This window comes from Quercus robur, chromosome 7, assembly GCF_932294415.1.
Source record: "Quercus robur chromosome 7, dhQueRobu3.1, whole genome shotgun sequence".
Classification (NCBI taxonomy): Eukaryota; Viridiplantae; Streptophyta; class Magnoliopsida; order Fagales; family Fagaceae; genus Quercus; species Quercus robur.
The window spans coordinates 4,165,090-4,189,352 of NC_065540.1; the positions used below are offsets into that span (position 1 = coordinate 4,165,090).

The following is a 24,263-nucleotide window of genomic DNA, read 5'->3' on the forward strand; positions in this document are numbered from 1 at the left end:
GGCTGATGGTTCAGCCTTGGATGTTGTGGGTATGGGAGATGTTCGAATATTATTGCCCAATGGGTCTGTTTGGTTATTGGAGAAGATTCGACATATTCCTGACCTGAGGAGGAATCTGATTTCTGTTGGACAACTTGATGATGAAGGACATGCAATACTATTTGTTGGTGGTACTTGGAAGGTTACAAAGGGAGCTAGGGTATTGGCTCGTGGAAAGAAGACTGGTACTCTGTACATGACCTCAAGTCCAAGAGACACAATTGCAGTTGCTGATGCAAGTATTGATACAAGCCTATGGCACCGCAGACTTGGTCATATGAGTGAGAAAGGGATGAAGATGCTGCTGTCAAAAGGAAAATTACCAGAATTAAAGTCCATTGATTTTGACATGTGTGAAAGTTGCATCTTAGGAAAGCAGAAAAAGGTGAGCTTCTTGAAAACTGGCAGGACACCGAAGGCTGAAAAATTGGAGTTAGTACACACTGATTTGTGGGGGCCTTCTCCGGTTGCATCCCTTGGAGGTTCAAGGTACTACATTACTTTCATTGATGACTCAAGTAGAAAAGTATGGGTTTATTTTCTGAAAAATAAATCAGATGTATTTGAAACCTTTAAGAAGTGGAAGGCCATGGTTGAGACAGAAACAGGTTTGAAAGTAAAATGTTTGAGGTCAGATAATGGAGGAGAGTACATAGATGGAGGGTTCAGTGAGTATTGTGCTGCACAGGGAATTAGAATGGAGAAGACCATTCCTGGGACACCACAGCAGAATGGTGTGGCTGAGCGCATGAATAGAACTCTCAATGAGCGTGCTAGGAGTATGAGGTTGCATGCTGGACTACCAAAAACTTTTTGGGCTGATGCTGTTAGCACTGCAGCTTACCTGATAAACCGAGGACCTTCAGTTCCCATGGAGTTCAGACTTCCTGAGGAGGTTTGGAGCGGTAAAGAGGTAAAGTTTTCACACTTAAAAGTTTTTGGTTGTGTTTCCTATGTTCATATTGATTCTGATGCTCGTAGTAAACTTGATGCAAAGTCTAAAATATGTTTTTTCATTGGCTATGGTGATGAGAAATTTGGCTATAGGTTTTGGGATGAACAAAACAGGAAAATCATCAGAAGTAGAAATGTGATATTTAATGAACAGGTTATGTACAAGGACAGATCAACTGTAGTGTCAGATATTACAGGGATAGATCAAAAGAAATCTGAGTTTGTCAACTTAGATGAATTGACTGAAGGTACTGTCCAGAAAAGGGGTGAAGAAGATAAAGAGAATGTAAATTCACAGGTAGATCTGAGTACACCTGTAGCTGAAGTCCGCAGATCTTCCAGGAACATTAGACCTCCACAGCGTTATTCACCCACTTTAAATTATCTCCTGTTGACTGATGGTGGTGAGCCAGAGTGTTATAATGAAGCCTTGCAAGATGAGAATTCAAGCAAGTGGGAGTTAGCCATGAAGGATGAGATGGATTCCTTGTTGGGGAATCAGACATGGGAACTGACTGAATTGCCAGTAGGAAAGAAGGCTTTGCACAACAAGTGGGTATACAGAATAAAGAATGAGCATGATGGTAGCAAACGTTACAAGGCCAGATTAGTTGTTAAAGGGTTCCAGCAGAAGGAAGGCATTGACTACACAGAGATATTTTCTCCAGTTGTGAAGATGTCAACAATCAGACTAGTACTGGGAATGGTGGCTGCAGAAAACTTACATCTTGAGCAGTTAGATGTGAAGACAGCATTCCTTCATGGTGACTTGGAGGAAGACCTTTACATGATTCAGCCAGAAGGGTTCATTGCTCAAGGACAAGAGAATTTAGTATGCAAACTGAGAAAGAGCTTGTATGGCCTAAAACAAGCTCCTAGACAGTGGTACAAGAAATTTGACAGTTTTATGCACAGAATTGGGTTCAAGAGATGTGAAGCTGATCACTGTTGCTATGTTAAGTTTTTTGACAATTCTTACATCATATTACTGTTGTATGTGGATGATATGCTTATTGCAGGGTCTAGCATTGAGGAGATTAATAATCTGAAGAAGCAATTGTCCAAACAGTTTGCAATGAAGGATTTGGGAGCTGCAAAGCAAATCCTTGGTATGAGAATCATTAGAGACAAGGCTAATGGTACATTGAAGCTTTCACAGTCAGAGTATGTGAAGAAAGTTCTCAACAGGTTCAACATGAATGAAGCTAAACCAGTGAGCACACCCTTAGGTAGTCATTTCAAACTAAGCAAAGAACAGTCACCGAAGACAGAAGTAGAAAGGGACCATATGAGCAAGGTGCCCTATGCCTCAGCTATTGGCAGCTTGATGTATGCTATGGTGTGTACAAGGCCAGACATTGCACATGCAGTGGGAGTTGTGAGCAGATTCATGAGTAGGCCTGGAAAGCAGCATTGGGAGGCAGTCAAGTGGATTCTAAGATATCTGAAGGGTTCATCAGATACATGTCTTTGTTTCACAGGTGCAAGTTTGAAACTGCAGGGTTATGTAGATGCTGATTTTGCTGGTGATATTGATAGTAGAAAGAGTACTACTGGGTTTGCTTTTACTCTGGGTGGTACAGCTATATCATGGGCTTCAAATCTACAGAAGATTGTTACTTTGTCTACTACAGAAGCTGAGTATGTTGCAGCAACTGAAGCTGGAAAGGAGATGATTTGGCTACATGGTTTCTTAGATGAATTGGGTAAGAAGCAGGAGATGGGCATTCTACACAGTGACAGTCAGAGTGCAATCTTTCTTGCCAAGAATTCGGCTTTTCATTCAAAGTCGAAGCACATACAGACAAAATACCACTTTATCCGTTACCTTGTTGAAGATAAACTGGTAATACTTGAGAAGATTTGTGGATCTAAGAACCCGGCAGACATGTTGACTAAGGGTGTCACTATTGAGAAGTTGAAGCTGTGCGCAGCTTCAATTGGTCTTCTAGCTTGAGGACAGGAGGACGAGTTGCAGGGATGAGGGATTGTGTTATGGAGGATTGTGGTTGATGTTTGCAGCTTGTGAGCCCTTAAGGGCTAAGGTGGAGCTGATGGAGGAGTTTGCTAGTGTAGCTTGATCAATTCAAGCCAAGGTGGAGATTTGTTGAGTTGGGCCCGTGTGTGGCTTGAATTGCCACAAGCCCAAGTCAAGTCTAAATTCTCCTTTAGTTGACCAAATCCTATTTGTAATAGGAAACCTTTCTTTGTCTCTGCCGACTTTAACATACACATATATATATTGTATTAAGTGCAAGCAAGGTGTAGCCGTGAGAATATTTAGAGAGAAATTCTAATTAACCTAGTAAGGAGCCACATGAGAGGAAATAGAGAAAAGAGAGGCAGTCAGCTTCTATTCTTATTTTTTCTGTGAGAGAGTGCTAGGGTGTAATTGGGATTTGGGTTTCTTGAGAGTGTTCTTATGCACTATTGTATTTTTCCTGATAATAGTGAAATCCCTGCAACTCCGTGGACGTAGGCAAATTGCCGAACCACGTAAATATTGTCTTGTGCGTGTGATTATTTTCTTTGACGTGTGTTTTCTCTATTTGTTTTGTTTCTCACAGGTTAGGAATTTTTGGTTAAATTCCCTACACCCTCTGCTCTGTGTAGCATATTGTCCTGCGACTACATACAAATGTATCTCCCATCTGTTACCATTCCTAAATGTAAGTACTTTCTTTGGCAAAGAAAATCTTCCTCCCCATGTATTATCAGTAAAATTATATATATCAACATGAGAATGTACCTATAGAAGATCAACTTAATTAATTAAAAGAAATATTAAGGCCCTTTGTTCTGTTAGCTCAAAAATACAACACAATACATAATTAAATAAGAGATCACTTTTTGCCAATGAGCACTAGCTCAAATGGCACCTCCTTCCCAATAAGAATGGGGTGGGGAGTTAATTGTTGGTTCAAAACCCACAAGAGGTAACAGATCAATTGGTGAAATAAAAAATTTTGAGAAACAGATTTTTTTTTTTGGTAAAGATACCCTGAATCACTGGCATATGGCTGCATCTAGATCAGAATCTGTTTTCACGCTAAATCTTCATATAGCCAGAAACAACACATAGCATGCAATAGCTTCCTTCAGTTTTGGGGTTTTCTTAAACAAAATGGAGCTTGAAACCATGACCTGACCCTTCAATATTATTGTAGGAGAATGATGTGCCATTTGAGCTATAACTCATCAATAAATTCAATCTTTGAATTCTAACACATACAAAAACCTAGAATAACACTTATAGACTACAATAATGTACTATAAATAATGCCAACATATCAATGTTACAAAATAAGTTTAATACGTTAATAAGTAAATATGAATTGAATTAACGTAGTGCAGGGCACAATCCTAGTACACAGGTTATATACAATGGGAGTGCCTAGGGAGAATGAAAGCAAAACAAATCCTTGGTATTAGGTATACAATAATTTAAACAAATTGGGGAAGCAGTCCACAAAATATTCAGTGCAACGAAGTTGACTACATCAAAAGCAACCCACTAACTGATTCAGTGTTAAAAGTTTGAACAAAATAACAAGCCATTCAGATTACCAAGACAACAATGTAGGCAGCAGTATCAAATAGAGATATAACTAGCCTTTGAATATACAAGAAACCTTTGAATGAAGCAGAGAGAACTTAGTCTCACATAGTCAGGTGTTCAGTATCCTGAAAAAGCATTTAGAATATTCTTGATTTGTATGGAGCTCCATCCAAATGAGGCACAAGTGCATCTGTCATCTATTCCCATTTAATTCTGGGGAGAGAAATCAGCAAAAGTAGCTGATAAGACTCTCCCAGTAGCCACTTCCTTATCCTTGACAGCTTCCTTCTATAAATAAAAAAAATTAAGCTCCAACTAGAGGACCTTTCAGATTTCCAACATGTTTATAATCAAGAAAAGTCCAAGATCTTTTTTATGCATATATATTGGTAATGGTAATTGAATTAAGAAAAAAAACTCAAAAGTACAAAGTACAGGACATTTGGTGTACACAGGTTGTGCACCCTAATGTCAGCAATTCAAAGCATATATGTTGTCATACAGACTGGATGGTCTATTACTAATACTATCTAAAAGGCACCCAGCCAAATAAAGTTCCAACAAAATGGGATTTCAGTGATTTCACCCTCTCTGTAGGTGTGGAGCTAAACTCCATACTCTACTTCGAAATTGCATACATACATATTATCATCAAAATGAGAAAAAAACAAAATAGTGATTAAAGAAATCTGACCTGTTTGGGTTGTTGTCATTCGTTGTTGGGCAAAGAAAGAAGAAATATAATTAAGCCCCCACCTTTTATTTCCAAACACATGAAGCTTTGATGGGCAAGCAAACCTGATCCATTAATTAAAAAACAAGCCAACATGGACAATTCAAATTGCTTGAACTTGAGTGTGAGTATAATGCTTACTCTTGAATAGGCGAATGAGAGACCATCATCCAATGGTTCTCTTCAGCTCTGAGATGGTAGATATCTTCCTATGCAAGGATGGCCTTTTAAGCTCAAATTCATTCCATTTAATGAACATAGTGGCTCTGCAGACTTTGTTTTTGTGTTTGCAAGAACCTTCATTTTACTATTTTACCTAAACTGAATGTAGTGATCTTGTTTGGGTGGTCTATGCTAAAAATACCTTCCATCATTGTAATTCTACCAAGAAGAAAAGGCAAGCTAGAGTGATTTCTGCCTAGTCTGCTTCCCGATATAATGCGGCTTCAACAATTTTTTCTTTATTTAATGAGTGCTTTAAGATAAGCATTAAATTACAAGCAACAAGATGCCAGGACACATAAGCATACATTCCACCCTAAGTCAGAGGTTGAAGAAATCATGTACAATTTAACAATTTAGTCATGTGGTTGAGTGCTAAGAATAGAAAATGCCACTTGGTCCAGAAACCATTAGCTTAAACAAGATGCAAAGTCTGTGATTGTATTATCGACGAAGCATGCTAGTTTTATAAAATTGCTCCATATACCAAAGTAGGAATAGCAAAAAACTAAACACATTCTTTTTAAATAATAGAAACAGTCAGCAATTCAATCAACTCAATAATACCACTAACCATGTAAGTCCTATTATATAAAAAACAAATACAAACGAAGATTGCATAATAAAACTAATCACATTCTTGAGGAATATATAATAATGTCCGATTAGTTCATATACAAATAATCTCATATATTAAACAATTTAATTATTTAAAATATGACAATAAATTGGATTTTAGGGCACAAACTCTAACAATTATGTTGTACGAAGTATTAGAAGCAAAGAAAAGGTACATCAACCATAATTGGAATCTTCAGATTATTTGTTTTGACAGGCTATGAAGCACGGGTGCGTTTCGGAACTCGGGTGCGGGTGCGGGACTCGGCAATTTTTGAAAAAGGTGGGTGCGGGTGCGGCAGGACTCGGCGATTAAAAAATTATTAAAAATATTTTTATAATATATGTTTAATATATTGCTAAGCATACTTTTACTTTTTCACATTATATAAACAAATACCAAATTTAAGAGCAATAGTAGATAACAACTAAAACATGATGTTCATAAATTAAATATAATCCACAAGATTGAAACTAAAACATTCCATGATGTTTGGAAATTAGAATACAACTCATAAGTTTGAAACTAAAACAAAATAAAAGATAATTAACAAGACAATCAAACACAAATATCATCATCCTCAAGATCAATAGCTTCACTTCGAACTTCACTTTCACTAGTAGTAGCACTAGTGTTAACATTCCCAATAACTATAGCCTCCAACTCTGGCTCATCAAGTGTAAGAGCTGCATTCTCAAGAATTCCAGCTCCTCCATGCATGTCGCTCTCATTCCAAAAGTCTCCTGCAATATCCCACATCTTTGTTGCGGTATGTATGTACTCTTCATTGCGCCTTGACAAGAGTCGAAGATTAGAATGCACATATACCAAATCCTCAGCGCGTGCAGGAGCCATTTTGTTTCTTTTTAAGGAATGAATGAATTTGTACGTGCTCCAATTTCTCTCAGCACATGAGGATGAGCAAGGTTGTCCAAGAAGTTTAAGGGCAAGGGTTTGAAGAGTTGGAAATGCGGAGCCATGGTATTGCCACCAAACCAAAGGTAGTAAGGTCCACCTATCCGTCAAGGCACTTGGTGAAGGAAACCTCCCTCCTGAAAATTTAGCAAACTCATACTTCACCACCGTTAAGTCATTCTCATCTTCAAAGTATCGCTCCAAACACTTGCTTCTTTCCATAGAAATTTCATGATCCCGATGTGGAGGGATGCGTTTTGGATTCTCCGAAATCCATTCAATGGAATAATACCTAGTTAAAGATTAAAAAACAAATATAGATCAAATGTGTGTTTTACTAAAGGGTGAACTAAGGAAAATAGATAATAAATGTACTTACTTAGGATTTAAGGAATGAGCCAAGCAATGTAGTGGTGTAGAATTTTTAGTCCACCGATCAATGAGTATATCATACACCACAACCCAAAATGAGCTATATTGATCATCTTCCAAGCCTTCATGCCGATATATCATTGCTTTCACCTTCTCTATCATGGAATCCCACATCTCATACACAAGATGAAGACAAGGCTTATTTGTGTCGGCTATTCGTAGCATATCATAAATGGGTGCCGTGAATTCAAGGATATAATCAATATTATCCCACCAAAGATCACTTAGAATCATATCTTTCACCTTTTGAGCTTTTCCAACGTCATCCTCCCTATAAGAAGCCCATTGGTCACTAATAGCCATGGCTTGAAGGCATCTTTTTATCAACTTCAACCTTTTCAATGTTACAACCACCGAAGCAAACCTAGTATCAGCAACTTGGAGCAATTTTAATGGACAAAATTCATTAAACATTGCCAACCTCATAGAATGGTTCATGATAAAAACTCGTATGAAGGATGCATCATCAGCAACACGTGTAATCCAACTACATTCCTCATATGTAACTTCATTCTTTTCAATGTTTTTTGCTGCACAAATATTCTTCAAAGCTAGATTGAGAGTGTGGACAACACAAGGTGTCCAAAATATTTTAGGATACTCACCCTCAATAAGAGCTCCAGCAGCCTTCATCACATTTGCATTATCAGTGATGATTTGTACAACTTTTTCATGTCCAATCTCTTTTATAGCATCCTTCAACACCCCAGCAATGTAATGCTTATCTTTGAACTCACCTGACCCATCAATTGCCTTTATAAATACTGGACCCCCATCTGATACAGCCATAACATTAATAAGAGGCCTCCTTTGTGGATCTGACCATCCATCAGAAACTATACTTACACCATTTTCAAGCCAAGAGTCCTTAATTGGTTTCAAGAGTCTTTCAACATGAGCTCTTTCCTTTTGCAAAAATGTTGTTCTCAAAGCATTGTATCCAGGAGGAAGATAACCCGGAATGCTATGAGTAGCAGCAAATGCATAGGAACTACGATAATGTGGGTTCCTTGCAAAGTTAAACGGAAGCCCACCGGTGTAAAACATCCTAGCAATTCTACTATCTAAATCATGTCTAGCATTATTCTAAAATGCTTTCTCCAAAGTAGTATTCATAGTCACCTTCCTCCTCTTAGCATCAACCGGATTTGTACTATGACTACTATCACTCCCTTCTTGTTTCCGAAATGGGGAAATAGGTATCCCACGGCCTGGGGGAGGTAGGGGTAAGGGAATTTGACTTCTCTGTTCTTGCTCTAACTTACTAGCCTCAACTTGATCATGCATTCGCTGCATTTCTAACCTATGGCTCTTTGACACATTACGGCATGCTCTAATACCTTTGTTGGAAATTTGTAATAAATGAGCCTTAACCCTAGAATAGGATCCCATAAAAACTATATCACAATAGTTGCACTTAAAATATGTGTTTCCACTAGATTTAACAGATGCACCAGCCGGTTTTTCTACTTTAGTCACATACTGCCAAAGAGGAGATTCAGCATTTGACACTTCTTGTGAACTTTCTGTGCTATTAACTTCATCCATTGTAAATTCAATAGATTCAATTTAACCTACAAATAATAACTATTAACTAAATAAATTAATGATAAATCAAACCAAGTTTACAACAACAAAACACAGCAGCCAGGTTCACAGCAAAAAAATACAAAACCACAGAACCAAAAAAACCATTTAACTCCCACAAATAACCTACAAATAATAACTATTAACATAATAAATTAATGATAAATCAAACCAAGTTCACAGTAAAAAAAACACAGCAACCAGGTTCACAGCAAACAAACACAGAACCCTTTAACTCCCACAAACCACAAATCACAAATCACATATTAACAAAACCCTTTAACTCCCACAAGAAATAATTGAAAAAACAAGTAAAAAAACACAGCAAGCAGTCAAGGATATAAATTTTCAGATTCAGAGAGAAATTGTAAAGAACAAAGAATAAAAATTCAAGAAAAGAGCAGAGAGAGAGCACACTTGAAGGCAGTGTGCACACAGCACTCACAAAAAGCTCAAAACGCAGAGAATAGAGATGAGGGACGGAGCATAGTGACAGCACACAGAGAAGGGAGATGAGGGGCGGAGTGAGAGAGAGCCTTTGGGAGTTTTGGACGAAATGTGAGGGTTTGAGGGGGTCTGGGTACTTAGGTTTAGTCATACGGTGCGTTTTGCACCTTTTTTTTTTTTTTTTTTTTTTTTTTTTTTTTTTTTAATTTTGGCCTGACTCGGCCGTTTCGGCCGATACAGGCCGAGTCGGCCCGATTTCGGCCGCGTCGGCGCCGATTTCGGCCGTATTGGCGCCGATCTGAGCCGCGTCGGCTCGTCGGCCCGATTCGGGCACTGCCACGTGGCGGGACGTGGCATGGACGCGCGGTCTGCGGCGTCCCTGCCGCGTCCCGCCGCGTCGGACGCGGGTGCGCGACCCTGGGAGCCGCGTCCGTGCATCCCAGCTGACAAGTACAAAGGTGCTACCAACAATATTGTTTTTATTCAATAATTCAATTAATATTTGTGACAACAATAAAGAACATATAATTTGATCTTCGAATTAAATCATCACCTTTTACTAACATCCATTTTGAATGAATTCTTAACATAGCATATATTTTGTTTTCCTCCCTGAATGAGTTGTTATTTCTTTGCCTCTGATTAGACATTTAAAGTATTTTAACACAAATTTGAATATTATTCTGAAACATTATTCAAACATTATCCAAAACTCTGTCAAAAAAATGTAATCAGGTTGTTAACTGTTACTATTATAAAACTAATATAATAGTAACAGTTAACAATAGAATAGAATTCATTCTAAGTTAAAGGAAAGGAAGAAGAAATTACTTGAATCAAGCTGTAGGGGGAGTGGGGTATATAAACCAAAGCCTTATATAAGTATACAAGCTTCCTATTCTAAAAGTATACAAAAATGTCGCCATGCAATGAGTAAATGTACAGCTACACTCCATCAAACAGCAGAAACCATATTTCATATCATTATAACTCTTGGAAGTATTCGCTCCATCAAATTAAGATGATGCTGATCTGAGATCTCCATTTTTTTTAAACTAATTGCTGAACCGAGTGGTATGATATTATCTACACGAACAGAATTGAAAAGCTTTATAGCAGCTTCCACTGCTTCTTTGGAAGCGCATGATGAGCCAACAGGTGTTACTTGATTCCCAATTTCAATTTCAGAGGGGTCCTCCTCCATAATGTCATCATCATACACCTCCTCCACCTCTTCTTCTTTAAATTTGTCTTCAAGATCAGAAGAGGCAGCAGCACAAGAGGATAAGATCATAAGACAACCACTTCAGATTCGGGCATGTCATGTAAAACAACATTGACAAAAGGGTGATATAAGAGGCTGCCAGCACTTGACCTCTCTTCAGAATTCCTAACAAAGCATTTAAGCAAGAAGTCTTTGGCCAGATGTGAGATCCCATCTGGGATACTGGGTATTGCCGAGGCAATCTGCTTCCAAAGGTCTTCAATACCCTCATCCAAATTCAGTTTCCAAGTTGGCCTCCTTGTTAGCATATTGAGAACCACACAACCGAGTGCCCAAACATCAGATGGCTGAAGCTGAATCTCATCGACAATGCTTTTCAGGCGTAAGATACATGGCAGTCCCTCTCATTAGACATGACACCATAGCTGAAGCCCTTGCATCGCCGCCTACGGCCTCTCATCACCACTATCGCGATGGTGTCTTCCTTCACCTTCATCTGTTATGATCGGTATCTCTCTCGTTTTCTCTCTTTCAGTGAAGCCTCCATGGCCGATCAGCCTTCATGACAGTGGGTTCCTCTCAAGTTCCAATCCGACTTTTAGGGTCATGGGTTTTTGGATTTTCTTGCAGAGAACCTCGATCAACAAGCCAAACGGGTCATGGGTTTTGGGGTTTTTACTTTTTTAATCTGGATTTTAGGTGGTTGTCGGGGGTGGATTTGGCTGGATTTGTGTTGAATTGTTGGATTAATGCTCGGATTTGTGGGTTGGTAGTGGCTGGTCTGTGCTTGTATTCGGTGGTGGTTGATGGTGGCTGATCTGTGTTTTGTATTCCAAACACTAGAAAATTTTTTCACGTTAAATGTTTTACAGATATAAATCGAGTCTCTAAAACTTGATTTCTAGGTAGAAAAGCACCAGTTCAGATCTTATTAGAACATGATTTATAGGTGCTAAATATACTTTCAAAATAGTGCCTATTAATTATATTTTTTGACAAACATGATTAATTTCCAATTTTGGCCAACAAAGTCCAACCCCTCAAGTAACATCCTTGTAAAACGCCTCACGTCCTCCTCAGGCAGGCCACATGTAGCTTTATTCGGTATTTTTTTAGTTTGTACAGTAAATGACATGTAGTTTGTAGTTGTTTGTATTTCCTCTTTTATCATTCACACATGTCTGAGTTGGTTAGTTTTTCTGTTTTGACTCCAGATAGTTTAGGAGCCTGATAAAAGTTCATTTCATTTTTTTCCCCTTTAATAAGTAAAGCAATTAACAATTGTTGAGGACCAAATTCTTGCAAAGGCTCACTTAGAAACTTGTCAGCAAAATAGTCTAAGTGACCGTTTGGATACAAACGTGTTTGCGTTTGTGCTTGTGCTGACATTTTTTGTGTGGGTCCCGTGCATTGTTCACGGGACCCACAAATATGGATTTTAGCAAATTTTTTCTTTAAAATTGGGTTCCACGGCATTATTCACACATTTAAAAATTATTTTACTATAGTGTTTTCAGTTTTCAGCAATAAGCGGTATCCAAACAGACACTAAGCAAGATCAAGCCTATGTCTTTTTTATTTTATCTTATTCATATCACACATGGCCAAGTCCACTCGAAGGGATTTTTTGGGGGGAATTTTATGAAGATGTGGTTTGGAGGGCCTAAGAGAGAATTTTGTACACTTATGAGCTAAAAGGAAAAAGAAGCATGTGGGCTTGGAGCACATACACTTCCATGAGTCCACAAGTGTCACATGTGAGTCAAAAAGCCAATAAAGGCTCTTCTGCTACACATCTCTTATTTCACCCCATGTTTCATGCTTGTTTCACCTTATCAACGTTAATGATACTAACATAGTCCCCTAAATTCAACGGTATCATTAGGCAAAAAATCCTTAAAGAAAGCTGGCCAAATAATCAAATTACCTAAAATCAACACTAAGCCAAACCAATTTTACTGCCCCATACAACTCACTGCTTAAAATTACCAAAACTCAAAACAGCCATTACTTAAAGAGCAGTGCCTAGGGATTTTAGACAGCCTTAGATGCCTCTATAAATGCCAAGTGGGTGGAAACATTAAAAAAATAGAACTTCACCAACCTTAAATTCCCTTCAGTTACTATTATCGCTCCACGAAAAAACACAACGTTCTTGTGCCACATACAGCATAGGCCAAAACAAATTTTTTGGGTTCTTGACCACATGTGAAAATCCTCCCTCTCTCCCCTACCAAATCACTCTAAATTCTCTCTTTTGTCATATTTTAAAGCCAATCGCTATTGCTTGTTGTATTGTTTCCTTTAACCTCTTTTGTTTATTAGTTAACACTTTTATGTGCAATTCTTGTGACAACACCGCTTGCCTTTACCACAATACATGTTGACGAGAGTAGCAGACTTAACCCCCATCTTAAATCTTAGTCCAAAATCAAAAGAGAAGCCAATCTAGATTTGACACGTTATGACACAAAGAAAAAACCCCCAACGACAATTATGTTTAATTCACCGTGTATAAAATCAACTACCATAGCCTTATGTTTTTAAAACTAAAATTGATAATCATGACACAAGGATTGGATGATAGTTATCGAGCAATTAAATTGGATGATAGTTATCATCGAATAATGCTCTAGAAATACAGTAGTAATTTAGTGATTAGCTCTATTAGGTGGGAAAGCAAACCAAGAAAGACATCCCAAGAGAAGAAAATGACACATCAATAGGTCATGTGAAACTTTCAATTCTACCGACAATCATTTCAAGGTTATCGAGTAATCAACTTAAAATCTTAGATACATTTGCGACTCCAATGGTAACCAGACCAACACATTATTGCTTCAAGATAGGAATGAAGTTCCCATCAACTTTAAAGTAGTCGATTAATTTTTGACTAAGGGAGAAATATTCTGTGAAAGACCAATCAAATTTGGGTGATCCCACAGGAAATGATGATCTCAATCCCTATATGTATGCACTTCTTTTATGTGGGAGAGCAATTCTGCTTGTGTGTCCCAAGTCCCAATGTGATCACTAGATGGGCCTAGGCCCGGAAATGATTTAAAATATTTTTCATGCTGAAAAGCTTGAAATACCAAATCCTATGAATTTCTCTCTATATATATGTAACACACCATTTTTCAAGGTTACTTTAATAAAAACTTAAGGGTAAAAAGATAATTTTACAATATAAGGGTAAAAACATCATTAATTGTTAAATGAACAAAATTTTAATTTACAAAAAAAAATTTACTCACAAACAAAATCATAATTCCTAACTATTGAAGTGATATATTGAAAGTAGAAATTAGATCATCAGACCGTGAGATAAGCCAAATAAAGTTTCGAACGAAAAAATTGAAGTAAAAATTTGCAAAACTTGTCCATGCTACTCCCTACAATCACTTATTGGCTGGATTTTCCATAATAATTTTTTTTATAGAATCTTTTCCATAATAAATAATGCAAGCATTTGCACATTTGCATGCACCATAATAACCAAATCATGCTGAAATACCAAATTTTGTCCTAGTGTGCGTGGGTCATCAATTTATAGTCTCCACATCTCCAAGTTAATTAAATTTGGACCTGACGATCCTGTCTTCCATTATAATGGGCTCAATCTATCCGAACCTGGCTCTATGTATGCAATTCTTTTATATGGGAGATTGGGAAAGCAACCTTGCTTGCATGTCCTAACTAACGTGATCACTATATGGGCTTGGGCTGAAATGATTTGAAATAGCCTTCATGTTTATTACTTAAACCCAAAACAAACAACCAACCTTCACCTCCCAAAAAAAAAAAAAACAAACAAACAAACAAACAAACAAATAAAAACAAAAACAAAACAATGTGACTCACTTGCGTTTTATGCAATACTAGTCACTAACCAACGAGATGTGTTAAATTTTTTTTATTAATGTGATAATACATATGCACTATAATTAAATAACATTTCTCCACTATCCAAAAAATTAGAAATCCGAAAAATGTTATGAATGAATATAAAAGAGATCTCTTATCACAAGGTAAATGAATACAAATGTCATGACCGAAGTGACTTGAAATGGACCAAAAGAATTGAAGTGAATTAAAATAGACTGAATTGGACTAAAATAAACTGCAGTGGACCGGAGTGGACTGAAGTCGATCAAAGGGGACCTAAAGGACCGAATTAGATCAAAGTGGACTGAATTGGACTAGAGTGGACCGAATGGATAGAAGTGTACAGAAAGAAACGATTTGGACCGGAATGGACCGAATTAGACCTTATGAATTGAAGTGGGCAAAATGGACCGAAATTGACCGAATGAACTGAAGTGGACTGAAGTAGACTGAATTGGACCCAAGTAGACCAAATGGACCGAATTGGATCTAAGTGGACCGAAATAAATTGAAGTAAACTGAAACGCTACATTGATGTGACTTAAGAGGCGTAGCAATAATAAATACTATGCTAAAGCTTTTGGATATCTTATATATATATATATATATATATGAGAAATAATATGTTTACAACATTTTTACAACATTTTTACAATAAATCCTAAGTGACAGGTTGTTACTAATTGCAATTGTTGGGGCAAAAAAGTAATCATAGTGTTAGGTTCAAATTTGAACCAATAACAACTAACTATATATGATTTGTTATAAAAATGTTGAGAAAATATTGTGGATGTAGCACCTCTCATATATATATATATATATATATAGATGATATTTATGTGAAATTTTCATTTACTGTTGGTGGTCGGAGTTTTAATTGGCAACAAAAATTGAATTGAAAATTAGCAAAACATGCCATTACTTACCATTTCACATATTGGCTTGCTTTTCCATAATAATTCATGCAAGCATATTTACGTGGATCTTGTCCTGTATTAAGATAATTACTTCATCTTATTCTTTGTAATTTTGTTCTGTTGACAATTTTGAATTATTGTCATCTTTATCTGTTTTATATTTCACCTGATATCCTCAATTATAAATCCAATGCATACAACATTCAACAGATTAGTGTGAATGATAATTCATTCAAACTACCTTGTGTTTAAATTTGGTATAAGGGCCACTTTTTATGGCTTCCAACATAACTAAATTACAACAGATAAGATTAATTATCTCAATATATCGAGTGCACAGGTCATCAATTGTGCGAGGCCACAGGACCTGATGATCCTGGCTTGCATTGCAATGGGCTGACTCGAGATGCAAAGGTATTGATGCGAGTACAAAGGGCGTGAGAGATCGAGGAATTAAACCAAAAGATATAGTTATTATGGATGGCTCCATAAAAACAATATTTTTTTAGTGATTACTGATTAATTAGCTATATTAAGAGGCCAGGGAAAGCAAATCTCTTCTCAAAATAAATAAATAAATAAACAAAAAATAAAAAAGAGGGAAAGCAAATTAAGAAAAACAATCCAGAAAAAAAAAAAGAGAGACAAAAATAGGTCCAATGAATAGTAAGACACAAGGCCTAGTAGCCAATATATCTGGTGGTAGGAATAGTGTATGAAACACATTAGATATTACGATTAAAGAAGCGATAGCACAATCCATGATAAAAAGAATATAGTAATATGGTTATAGAAAATGGCATTGACAAATAACAGTGAGCAGTGAGCCATTGATCTAAATTACCTCTGATCTGGAAAACGATGGCACAAATGGTTGCATGTCACAAGCCTTATAATATATGGCCATCACTAGCTATCCTCGATGATATTTCTCAATCAAGGGTCATTCATTACATAGAGATTCCATCTTATCCGGTCGTTCTGCAAAACAGACAATCAAATGAATAAATTCATAACGCTTCAAGGGTGTGATTGATAAGGAAAATGCAACCATTGTAATTACAATTTCTTGCAACATAATCAAATTATCATACCTAGCTCTTCTCCTCCCCTTCTTTAATTTATGAACAATGCCTCTAATTGCTATCATTTCGTTGACAACAACATTTATACGAATCCGCTCATTTGGTGAACTTGCAGAACAGGACAATCCAATTTGGAACACTGACATCAAGCAATCTATCATTCTGCTACTAACATTGACATGCAGATTCTCTTCTTTGACTATTGCTCTTCCTTCTACGTCTTCTTCATTTCTTGTATCATCAACTTCTTCTTCATCCTCTTCAAAGAACATTAACTGGTCAATTATATCAATGACATGTTCAGGCAAAGCCATTGCAATGAACGTGTGAATGTTCTGACCATCTTTAAACACTTCATCGGTAGGTCTTTTCCCAATGAACATCTCCAACAAGAGTATCCCATAGCTATAGATGTCTCAAGTGTAGAAACTGGGCCACCCATCCAATATTCTACAATTCATTGACACATTTTTAGTAAGAAATGGAAGTATTATGAGCTTAGAACATAGCCACTAATGCATCATGCACAGTTTGCACATATGGCCCTTCATAACAGACATTTATTTCAAGTTCAATGGTGTCAAATATTTTTTTTCCTGGTCAGGAATTGGTGTCAAACAGCAGCATAATTAATTTTTTAATAGAATCCCTATTTTAGTCCAATATTAAATTAAATGTTATGCAAGAAATGAGGTGAGCTTTCATTTGGTTGAAAAATTACTTGGAAGAATGTACCCAATGGAACCCTTTAATCCACACGATAAGGTTTGAGTATTGGAGAGATTTTTTGATGCTTCAAAAATATATTTCACTAATCCAAAATCACCAACATGGGCTACCATATCTTCATCAAGGAGAATATTACTTGGCTTTAGATCACAATGAACAATTGGCGTTTGGGAATGGTGATGGAGATATTCTAATGCATAAGCAACATCGATAGCTATGTTCAGTCTTTGAAGGAAGCTCAAATTCTTCCTTTGATGTTACTCATCACTTTTAGGATGCAACCATTGCTCTAGACTTCCATTGCACATAAACTCAAAAATTAAGCTCTTAAAATCATTCCCTTCATGATCCACGCTCGAGCAAACAAAGATAATTTAAGGAGATTACAAGACGTATATCTCTCAAAGCATTGCATTCATTAATAAAACTCTTCAAAGCTCCTTGTTGTTGAAGGTTTAATACTTTAACTGCAACAATTGCGCCATTTCTAGAAAGAACTCCTTTGTATACAGAGCCAAAGCTACCTGAACCAACCAAGTTGTTCTCAAAAAACCTATTTGTTGATTCTAAGAGTTCAACATAAGAGATAGGTAATTGCCAGACTTCAAAAGAAGATGCAATTAAACCTCTCTCCCTTGAATTTTTCACGATAGAACATGTAGGGAAAAAATACAACAGAAGAAGTACAAATATGATTATACTAGTGATAGGAATTATTATTCCGAGTACAAGAAGCTTTCAAGAAAAATTAGGATTTTTACTTGAGCATGTAGATAAATGTAATCCTTGGACACCACAGCATAACTTATCGTTTCCAAATATTGAAATTGTGCTTGCATTTGCAAAAATTCTATCACTTGGCACTTCACCCTCAAAATCATTATAAGAAATATTGAGATACTTAAGAGCCAAAAGCTTGCCAAGAAATTCAGGAATATGCCCAAACAATCTATTACGAGAAAGATCTATATCTTCTAAACCTCTTAAGTTCTTCAAGAATTGAGGAATTTCTCCTTCAAATGAATTTCCATCCAAATACAAATGCTCCAAACTAATACAAGTCTGAAGGGTGGTGGGAATTTTGCCTGATAATCTATTGTTTGAAAGATCTAACTTGGCAAGATCTATTAAGTTTCCCACTTCAAAAGGTAGTGCTCCTATTAAAAAATTATAAGACAAGTCCAAAAAAATTGAGAGGGATGAAAGACTCATAACCTGTTTTGGTATGGTGCCTGAGAGATTGTTATGATAAAGGTTCAGTAAAAGCAAATTTCGGCAGTTTTCTAGGCTTGGGGGTATCCTTCCCTCAAATCTATTCCTCTGCATATAGAGTTTTGTCAGTGTAGTTAAGTTACCCAAGGAGGAAGGGATTGACCCAAAAAAATTCTTATTACTCAAATATAATCCCTTTAACTTTAGAAGCTTCCCAATAACATGAGGGAGAGTACCTCCCAAATAGTTATATTCTAATACCAGAACATTTAAGTTAACGAGGTCCCCAATCCCAACAGGGATGTCACCACGGATCATATTCTCACTCAAAGTAAGAATTTGTAGCTGGGTGGAAAGGTTGGCTATGGAGCTGGGCAATAGTCCTCCAAAATAATTAACAGCAAGACCCAAGATCTCCAAACCAGTACAATTAGACAAGAAATTGAGAAATTTCAGGTCACCATCTTTCCCATATCCAAGACTATTGGCTTCAAAATAAAGTGTAACCAATCCTTGCAAGCTTCCTAGATTTTTAGGCACTGTCCCGGTCAGAGAATTTTTAGGAAGGTCAAGGACTTCAAGTTGAGAAGCATCTGACAGTGATACGGGAATAGGTCCTATGAAATTGTTCGAACTGCCATAAAATATTTGAAGGTTAGGAAGAGTAAGACCGACATCTATTGGAAGGCTTCCATGTAGCTGGTTTTGAGTGATAGAGAAAAATAATATGGATGAAATATTAAAGATCAGGGGAGGGATGGTACCAGACAGATAATTCTGAGAAAGCTGAAAAAGTCCGTAGCCTGGTAGACGGCCAAGTTCACTAGGTATGCTTCCTTGAAAATTGTTCCTGGAAAGACCAAGACCATACAAAGAAGAAAAGTTCCCAATCCAAGCTGGGATATTTCCTGTAAGGCTATTCACATCAAGAGATAGATACACCAACTTTGACAATGAGTTGGGGTGGTGTGGAATTTGCCCAATAAGATTGTTGTAAGTAATATTAAGCACTCTAAGTTGTGAACAGGAGCTCAGATTAGGTGGAAGTTTACCACCAAAGGAATTCACACTCAAATCGAGATGTTGCAGGTGCTGTAGATGTCCCACTTCTTGAGGAATTTCTCCATAAAATCTGTTGTTTCGTAGATTGATTCCTATGAGGTGAGTAAGGTTTCCCAAAGAGGGTGGCATAGGGCCAACCAATCTCTTAGCTTCCAAGTCCAAAACAATGACTTGCTTACTAGAGGGGCTACATGTAACACCTAACCAGTTGCAGAACTGTATGGAGTCATTCCATGAGCTCATGATTTGAAGTGGGTCTTGAGTTATTCGATTTTTGAAGTCAAGTAAAGCCAGGTAATCAGTTTTATTTGCAAAAGTTGGAACTATTGCCGATTTCAAACATAGCTCATACACATAAGAAGAATCCCATGAAAGAATATTAAGAAAAACCACTTGTAGTTGAGACAAGATTGTGTCATTTTGTTGGGGTAGCAAGTTTGAAGTGAAAGATAGAATCTAATAACAATGTTTCCTTTCTATGGAATACAAAAAATTCAGTTAGAGTTAACAAAATTATATGTTAGTAAGACAACTTTCTGTGGAAATTCAAAAAAGTGAACATCTTGTAGATAAGAATGACCCAGGAGAGAATACTTTTGGTTTATTAGAAACGGCCATTTTAACAATGACTTCATTGTCAATTCTGTTAAAATGTGTCTGGTACTATGACTTTGATAAGTTAATTGGATTTCTTTAGAAAGAATTGAACGTAGAATTTAGATGCTGCTATCCAGCTAGTTATGAGTCTGATAAAAGTTCTTTCTTATTTTTTTTTTTCTCCTTTGACTGAAGTAGTTAACTTGTACTGAGTCTCCAGCCCACATCTAATTAGATTAGTTTGAAAAGTTGTAGTATTGTAAACCACATGAACTTGAGGACTCCTAAATCAACATGTCATTGACCAAAAAGCTATCCTAGTTTGATAGGAATTGTGAGGACGTGAGGTTCAAGAAATAGATAGAAACAGCTGTGGATTTCTAGCTAAATAGATAGTCGATTCTTAACACTAAATTTGATAATCAAGACAAAGGATTGGAAACTCAATCTCTATGGTAGTCTAGACTCTAGAGGTAGTAAAATATAGACCAATTAAATCGGAAGACAGTTATTATCGAATGCACTAGAAATGTTGGGGGTGCACGACACCTAAGAAGTCCAGCCCACATGGAATTCTATTTCAAGTTGGAATAGGAGTTTGTTGCCTACTGTTATTGATACTCATATTGGAATAAGGTGAGACTGTAGGAGCTTTATATATATAAGCATTGTGAGCGTATAGATAAAAGATAGACTGAGAGAGAAATACACAGATTTGAAGGCGACTGAAAGGAAAAAGAATAATACTTTGTGCGGCACTAGGGGAAAAAGAAAATGTGAGTTTTTCTTTTGCTCAAGACACACAAGGAAGATAAATTGGGGTTTTCTCTAGGATGATTCTTTTTGTGCTACAACCACAGAGACGCTACTGGATTTTGTGGGGGGTTTTCTCTAGGAGGATTCTTTTTGTGCTACAACTACAGAGAGTTGAAGTGTTACTGGATTTTGTGGTGAGGTTGTATTTGTTACTAGAGGTAGTATTGTATTTTCCCAATTTATTGTGAACTAATATTTTGGGTATAACTTGAGTGTTGTTGTTGGGGGGACGACAATTTGACTCCCTGCAACCACTTTAAAAATAGGCCCACGAGGCATGATGTCGAATGTCATAAAAGATTTGAGTGTATCTTTCTCATTACCAGTTGGTTTTGAGGTGGAATAACACAGCTCACGGTCTGACAATTGTATTCTTTATTTTTTTATAATGAATTAATCTGTAATATTTGTTAAGAGGGCAAGCAAATCAAGAAAGAAAATGACACAAGAATAGGTCATGTGAAACTTTTAATTCTGCCCACATTCATTTCAAGGTTAAGATAATCAATTTTGATAGTTCTTTGGGGCTCTAATGCAACTAGATGAACCCGTTAATTAATGCTTCTAGATAGGAACAGTGTTCCCATCGAAGTTTACTAGCTAATCTATGATTGTAGGCTTTTAGATAGTCAATTTTGACTCAATGAGAAATAATGTCTGAAAGATGTTATATAAATGAGAGAGTATCATTTCCAATTTGGACAAAGTTTGACTACGAATTTGCTTATAGCTTAAGGTTACAATTTTCATTAAAAAAATTAACATGACTACATATTTTTAAAATCTAACCATTGGTTGCATATTTTTTATGTTCTTAAAAGTTAAAACACATGTCAAATTTTGTGTCAATAAAAGTATAAACTTATTTTTTATGCATAATTTTGAACTACAAAAACTTGCAATTTAAATAATTGATGACATAGTTATTGATTTTCAATATTCTAAAAATTTTGCAAGCATAGAGAATATAAGAAGAAAATGTAATCTGATGGTGGATTTGTCAAAATTCATATCCAATAAAAAGATATTAAGTGAAGTTGTAGCCTTGAACTATAATCAAGTTTGTAGTTAAATTTTATCCTTGCAATATTTGCAAACATTATATATGGCCCATTTCTAGCTTATTTTTGATAAATTAGGACGAAATTGTAGAAAAACAGAGAATTGAAGTAGGCTTAAAGACATGATATGGTTGTTTTTATTAACACATTATTTGCTCGTACTTGGTTGAATTTGATAAAGGGTAGAAGGTAAATATTGCCTCTAGAATACAGATAAGCTAGAATTTTACAAGTAGCAAATTTTAAATATCGTATGAATTTCTTTATACATTTAGTGCCCTATTTTTCAACTGTCATTTAACTTAACATTAAAATTTAAAAATAAAAAGATAATTTTAGAATTTGAGGGTAAAAACATCATTTTGACTGTTAGATGCAGAAAAGTTTAATTTCAAACAAAATTATAATTCCTAACCATTAGAATGATATATTGTCAATTAATATAATTCCAAATCTTGTCCTCATGTCATGGGACATCAATTTATAGTCTTCATCTCCATGTCAATCAAATTTGGGCGAGCCCACAGGACCTGAAGATCCTGGCCTGGGTTGCGATGGGCTCGCTATTTATATCTTGGGATGATTGGTTGAATCTGCCAATGGGAAGAAGAATCTGGGTTTAGGATGACATTGACATCAATGACATTATTGATATATTGGATGATTGATTCAATCCTTTAATAGGAGGAAGAGTCTGGGTTTAGGATGACAGAGATTCTTGCAGTCTCCTTCAAACATTTAATAATGTCATTGATCAATTAGCTAACCAGATGATCAAGGAATAGGGCCAGTGAAACTTTTAATACTGCCATTGAACAGTTCAAGTATAGGAAGAGTACTATGGCCAAGATCTGATTGTAGCCTTCCATGCAGTCAATTCTGACTGACGGAGAAATAGTGTGTTTATGGAAGATATGTGTATTATGAATCAAAGGAGGAATCGTACGTACCAGACAGAAAATATTGCCATAGACAAGTTGAAGAAGTTACAAGTCCCAACACTGATGCTGACCGTGATTACTAACTAGAACTAGGAGAGTTTCCTTGTGAATTGTCCAGGAGTAGCCAAAGAACATTACAATTTATAAAGAAGAAAAGTGTACCATCAAATCTAGGATAGTTCCCGTAAGGTTCAACAACTGAGTTGGTGTGGAATTGAAAGTCAGATTAAAATTGATAGAAAGGAATTGGAAGTAAAATTTAGATGTTAAGTGCGGTATGCTGCTAACCCGTGGAATACAAGAAAATTTATCATGTATCTTATATATATATATACACATTATGTATGGAAGATATATGAATTATAAAAGCAAAGGAAGGATCATGCGTACCGGACAGACAGTATTGGCTTAGACTAGTTGAAGAAGTTACAAATCCCGACACTGATGATGGCTATGTTTGCTAACTAGGACTAGGTCTAGGAGAGCTTCCTTGTGAATTGTCCAGGAGAAGCTAAACAACATTACAATTTATACAGAAGAAAAAGGATACTATTGAGTTGGTGCGGAATTGAAAGTCAAATTAGAATTGATAGAAAAAGGAATTGGAAGTAAAATTTCTAGATGCTGTAAGTGCAGTAAGCGACGACCCATTTCTTGAGGAATAATTTCCATCAAGAAAGATATTTTATTTATTTATTTATTTTTGAAAATTATAAAAGAGGTTAGTTCACAGATTTATTTACAGCAACCTATTGCGTTAAGGCGACAAAGGTTGGTGTACTGTTGGCCCGAAGTCCAAAAAAGAGAGAGAAGAATTGCTATATATTAATGGATGAGATAAAATTTAGTCACTATATTACAAATCATGAATTATTTAGAAATACAAGTTGGGGAATTGTAGACACTATTTCGGATTTCACAACTATGAAATTAAAATCTCATTCTTGAACAAAATTGTAACCGAGGACAAAATTATCATTTTAGAAGTTCCAGGACTAACGATGGCCATGCATGCTTCCTAACTAGGTGAGCTTCCTTATGAATTGTCCAGGAGAAACTAAATTTAGAACATTACAATTTTTTTGAGAAAAAAAGAACAATACAATTTAGAGAAAAGAAAAGAGTGCTATCAAAGCTGGAATGGTTCTGGTAAGGTTGTCAACTTCAAGACCCAAGTACACGGTACACCAACTAAGTTGGATTGGAATTGAAATTTGAAAACA

At 36.3% G+C, this 24,263-nt stretch overlaps 3 protein-coding genes and 1 long non-coding RNA gene across 4 annotated transcripts; all 4 read right to left on the bottom strand.

Annotated features, from left to right (window-relative positions):
* Positions 1–6,684: 6,684 nt before the first annotated feature.
* LOC126690799 (uncharacterized) lies at positions 6,685–8,520 on the bottom strand. Its single transcript, XM_050385928.1, has 2 exons — positions 7,421–8,520; positions 6,685–7,333 (listed from the first exon to the last, which is right to left on the bottom strand). The coding sequence occupies exons 1-2, from the start codon at positions 8,518–8,520 to the stop codon at positions 6,685–6,687; spliced, it is 1,749 nt and encodes a 582-aa protein (XP_050241885.1).
* A 39-nt stretch (positions 8,521–8,559) lies between these two features.
* Positions 8,560–9,021, bottom strand: LOC126690800 (uncharacterized). The gene has a single exon (XM_050385929.1). The coding sequence runs from the start codon at positions 9,019–9,021 to the stop codon at positions 8,560–8,562; it is 462 nt and encodes a 153-aa protein (XP_050241886.1).
* A 1,462-nt stretch (positions 9,022–10,483) lies between these two features.
* Positions 10,484–19,961, bottom strand: LOC126690801 (probable LRR receptor-like serine/threonine-protein kinase At3g47570; the record flags this gene model as incomplete). Its single annotated transcript, XM_050385930.1, has 5 exons — positions 10,484–10,811; positions 16,632–17,005; positions 17,739–17,917; positions 18,113–18,508; positions 18,800–19,961. Coding segments are annotated over 5 exons (2,439 nt in total), but the record flags the coding sequence as incomplete, so codon positions are not given.
* A 7-nt stretch (positions 19,962–19,968) lies between these two features.
* Positions 19,969–23,610, bottom strand: LOC126691827 (uncharacterized). The gene is made up of 3 exons (XR_007644843.1): positions 23,431–23,610; positions 23,050–23,142; positions 19,969–20,101 (listed from the first exon to the last, which is right to left on the bottom strand). It is a non-coding gene; the product is annotated as an uncharacterized LOC126691827 (long non-coding RNA).
* Positions 23,611–24,263: the final 653 nt, after the last annotated feature.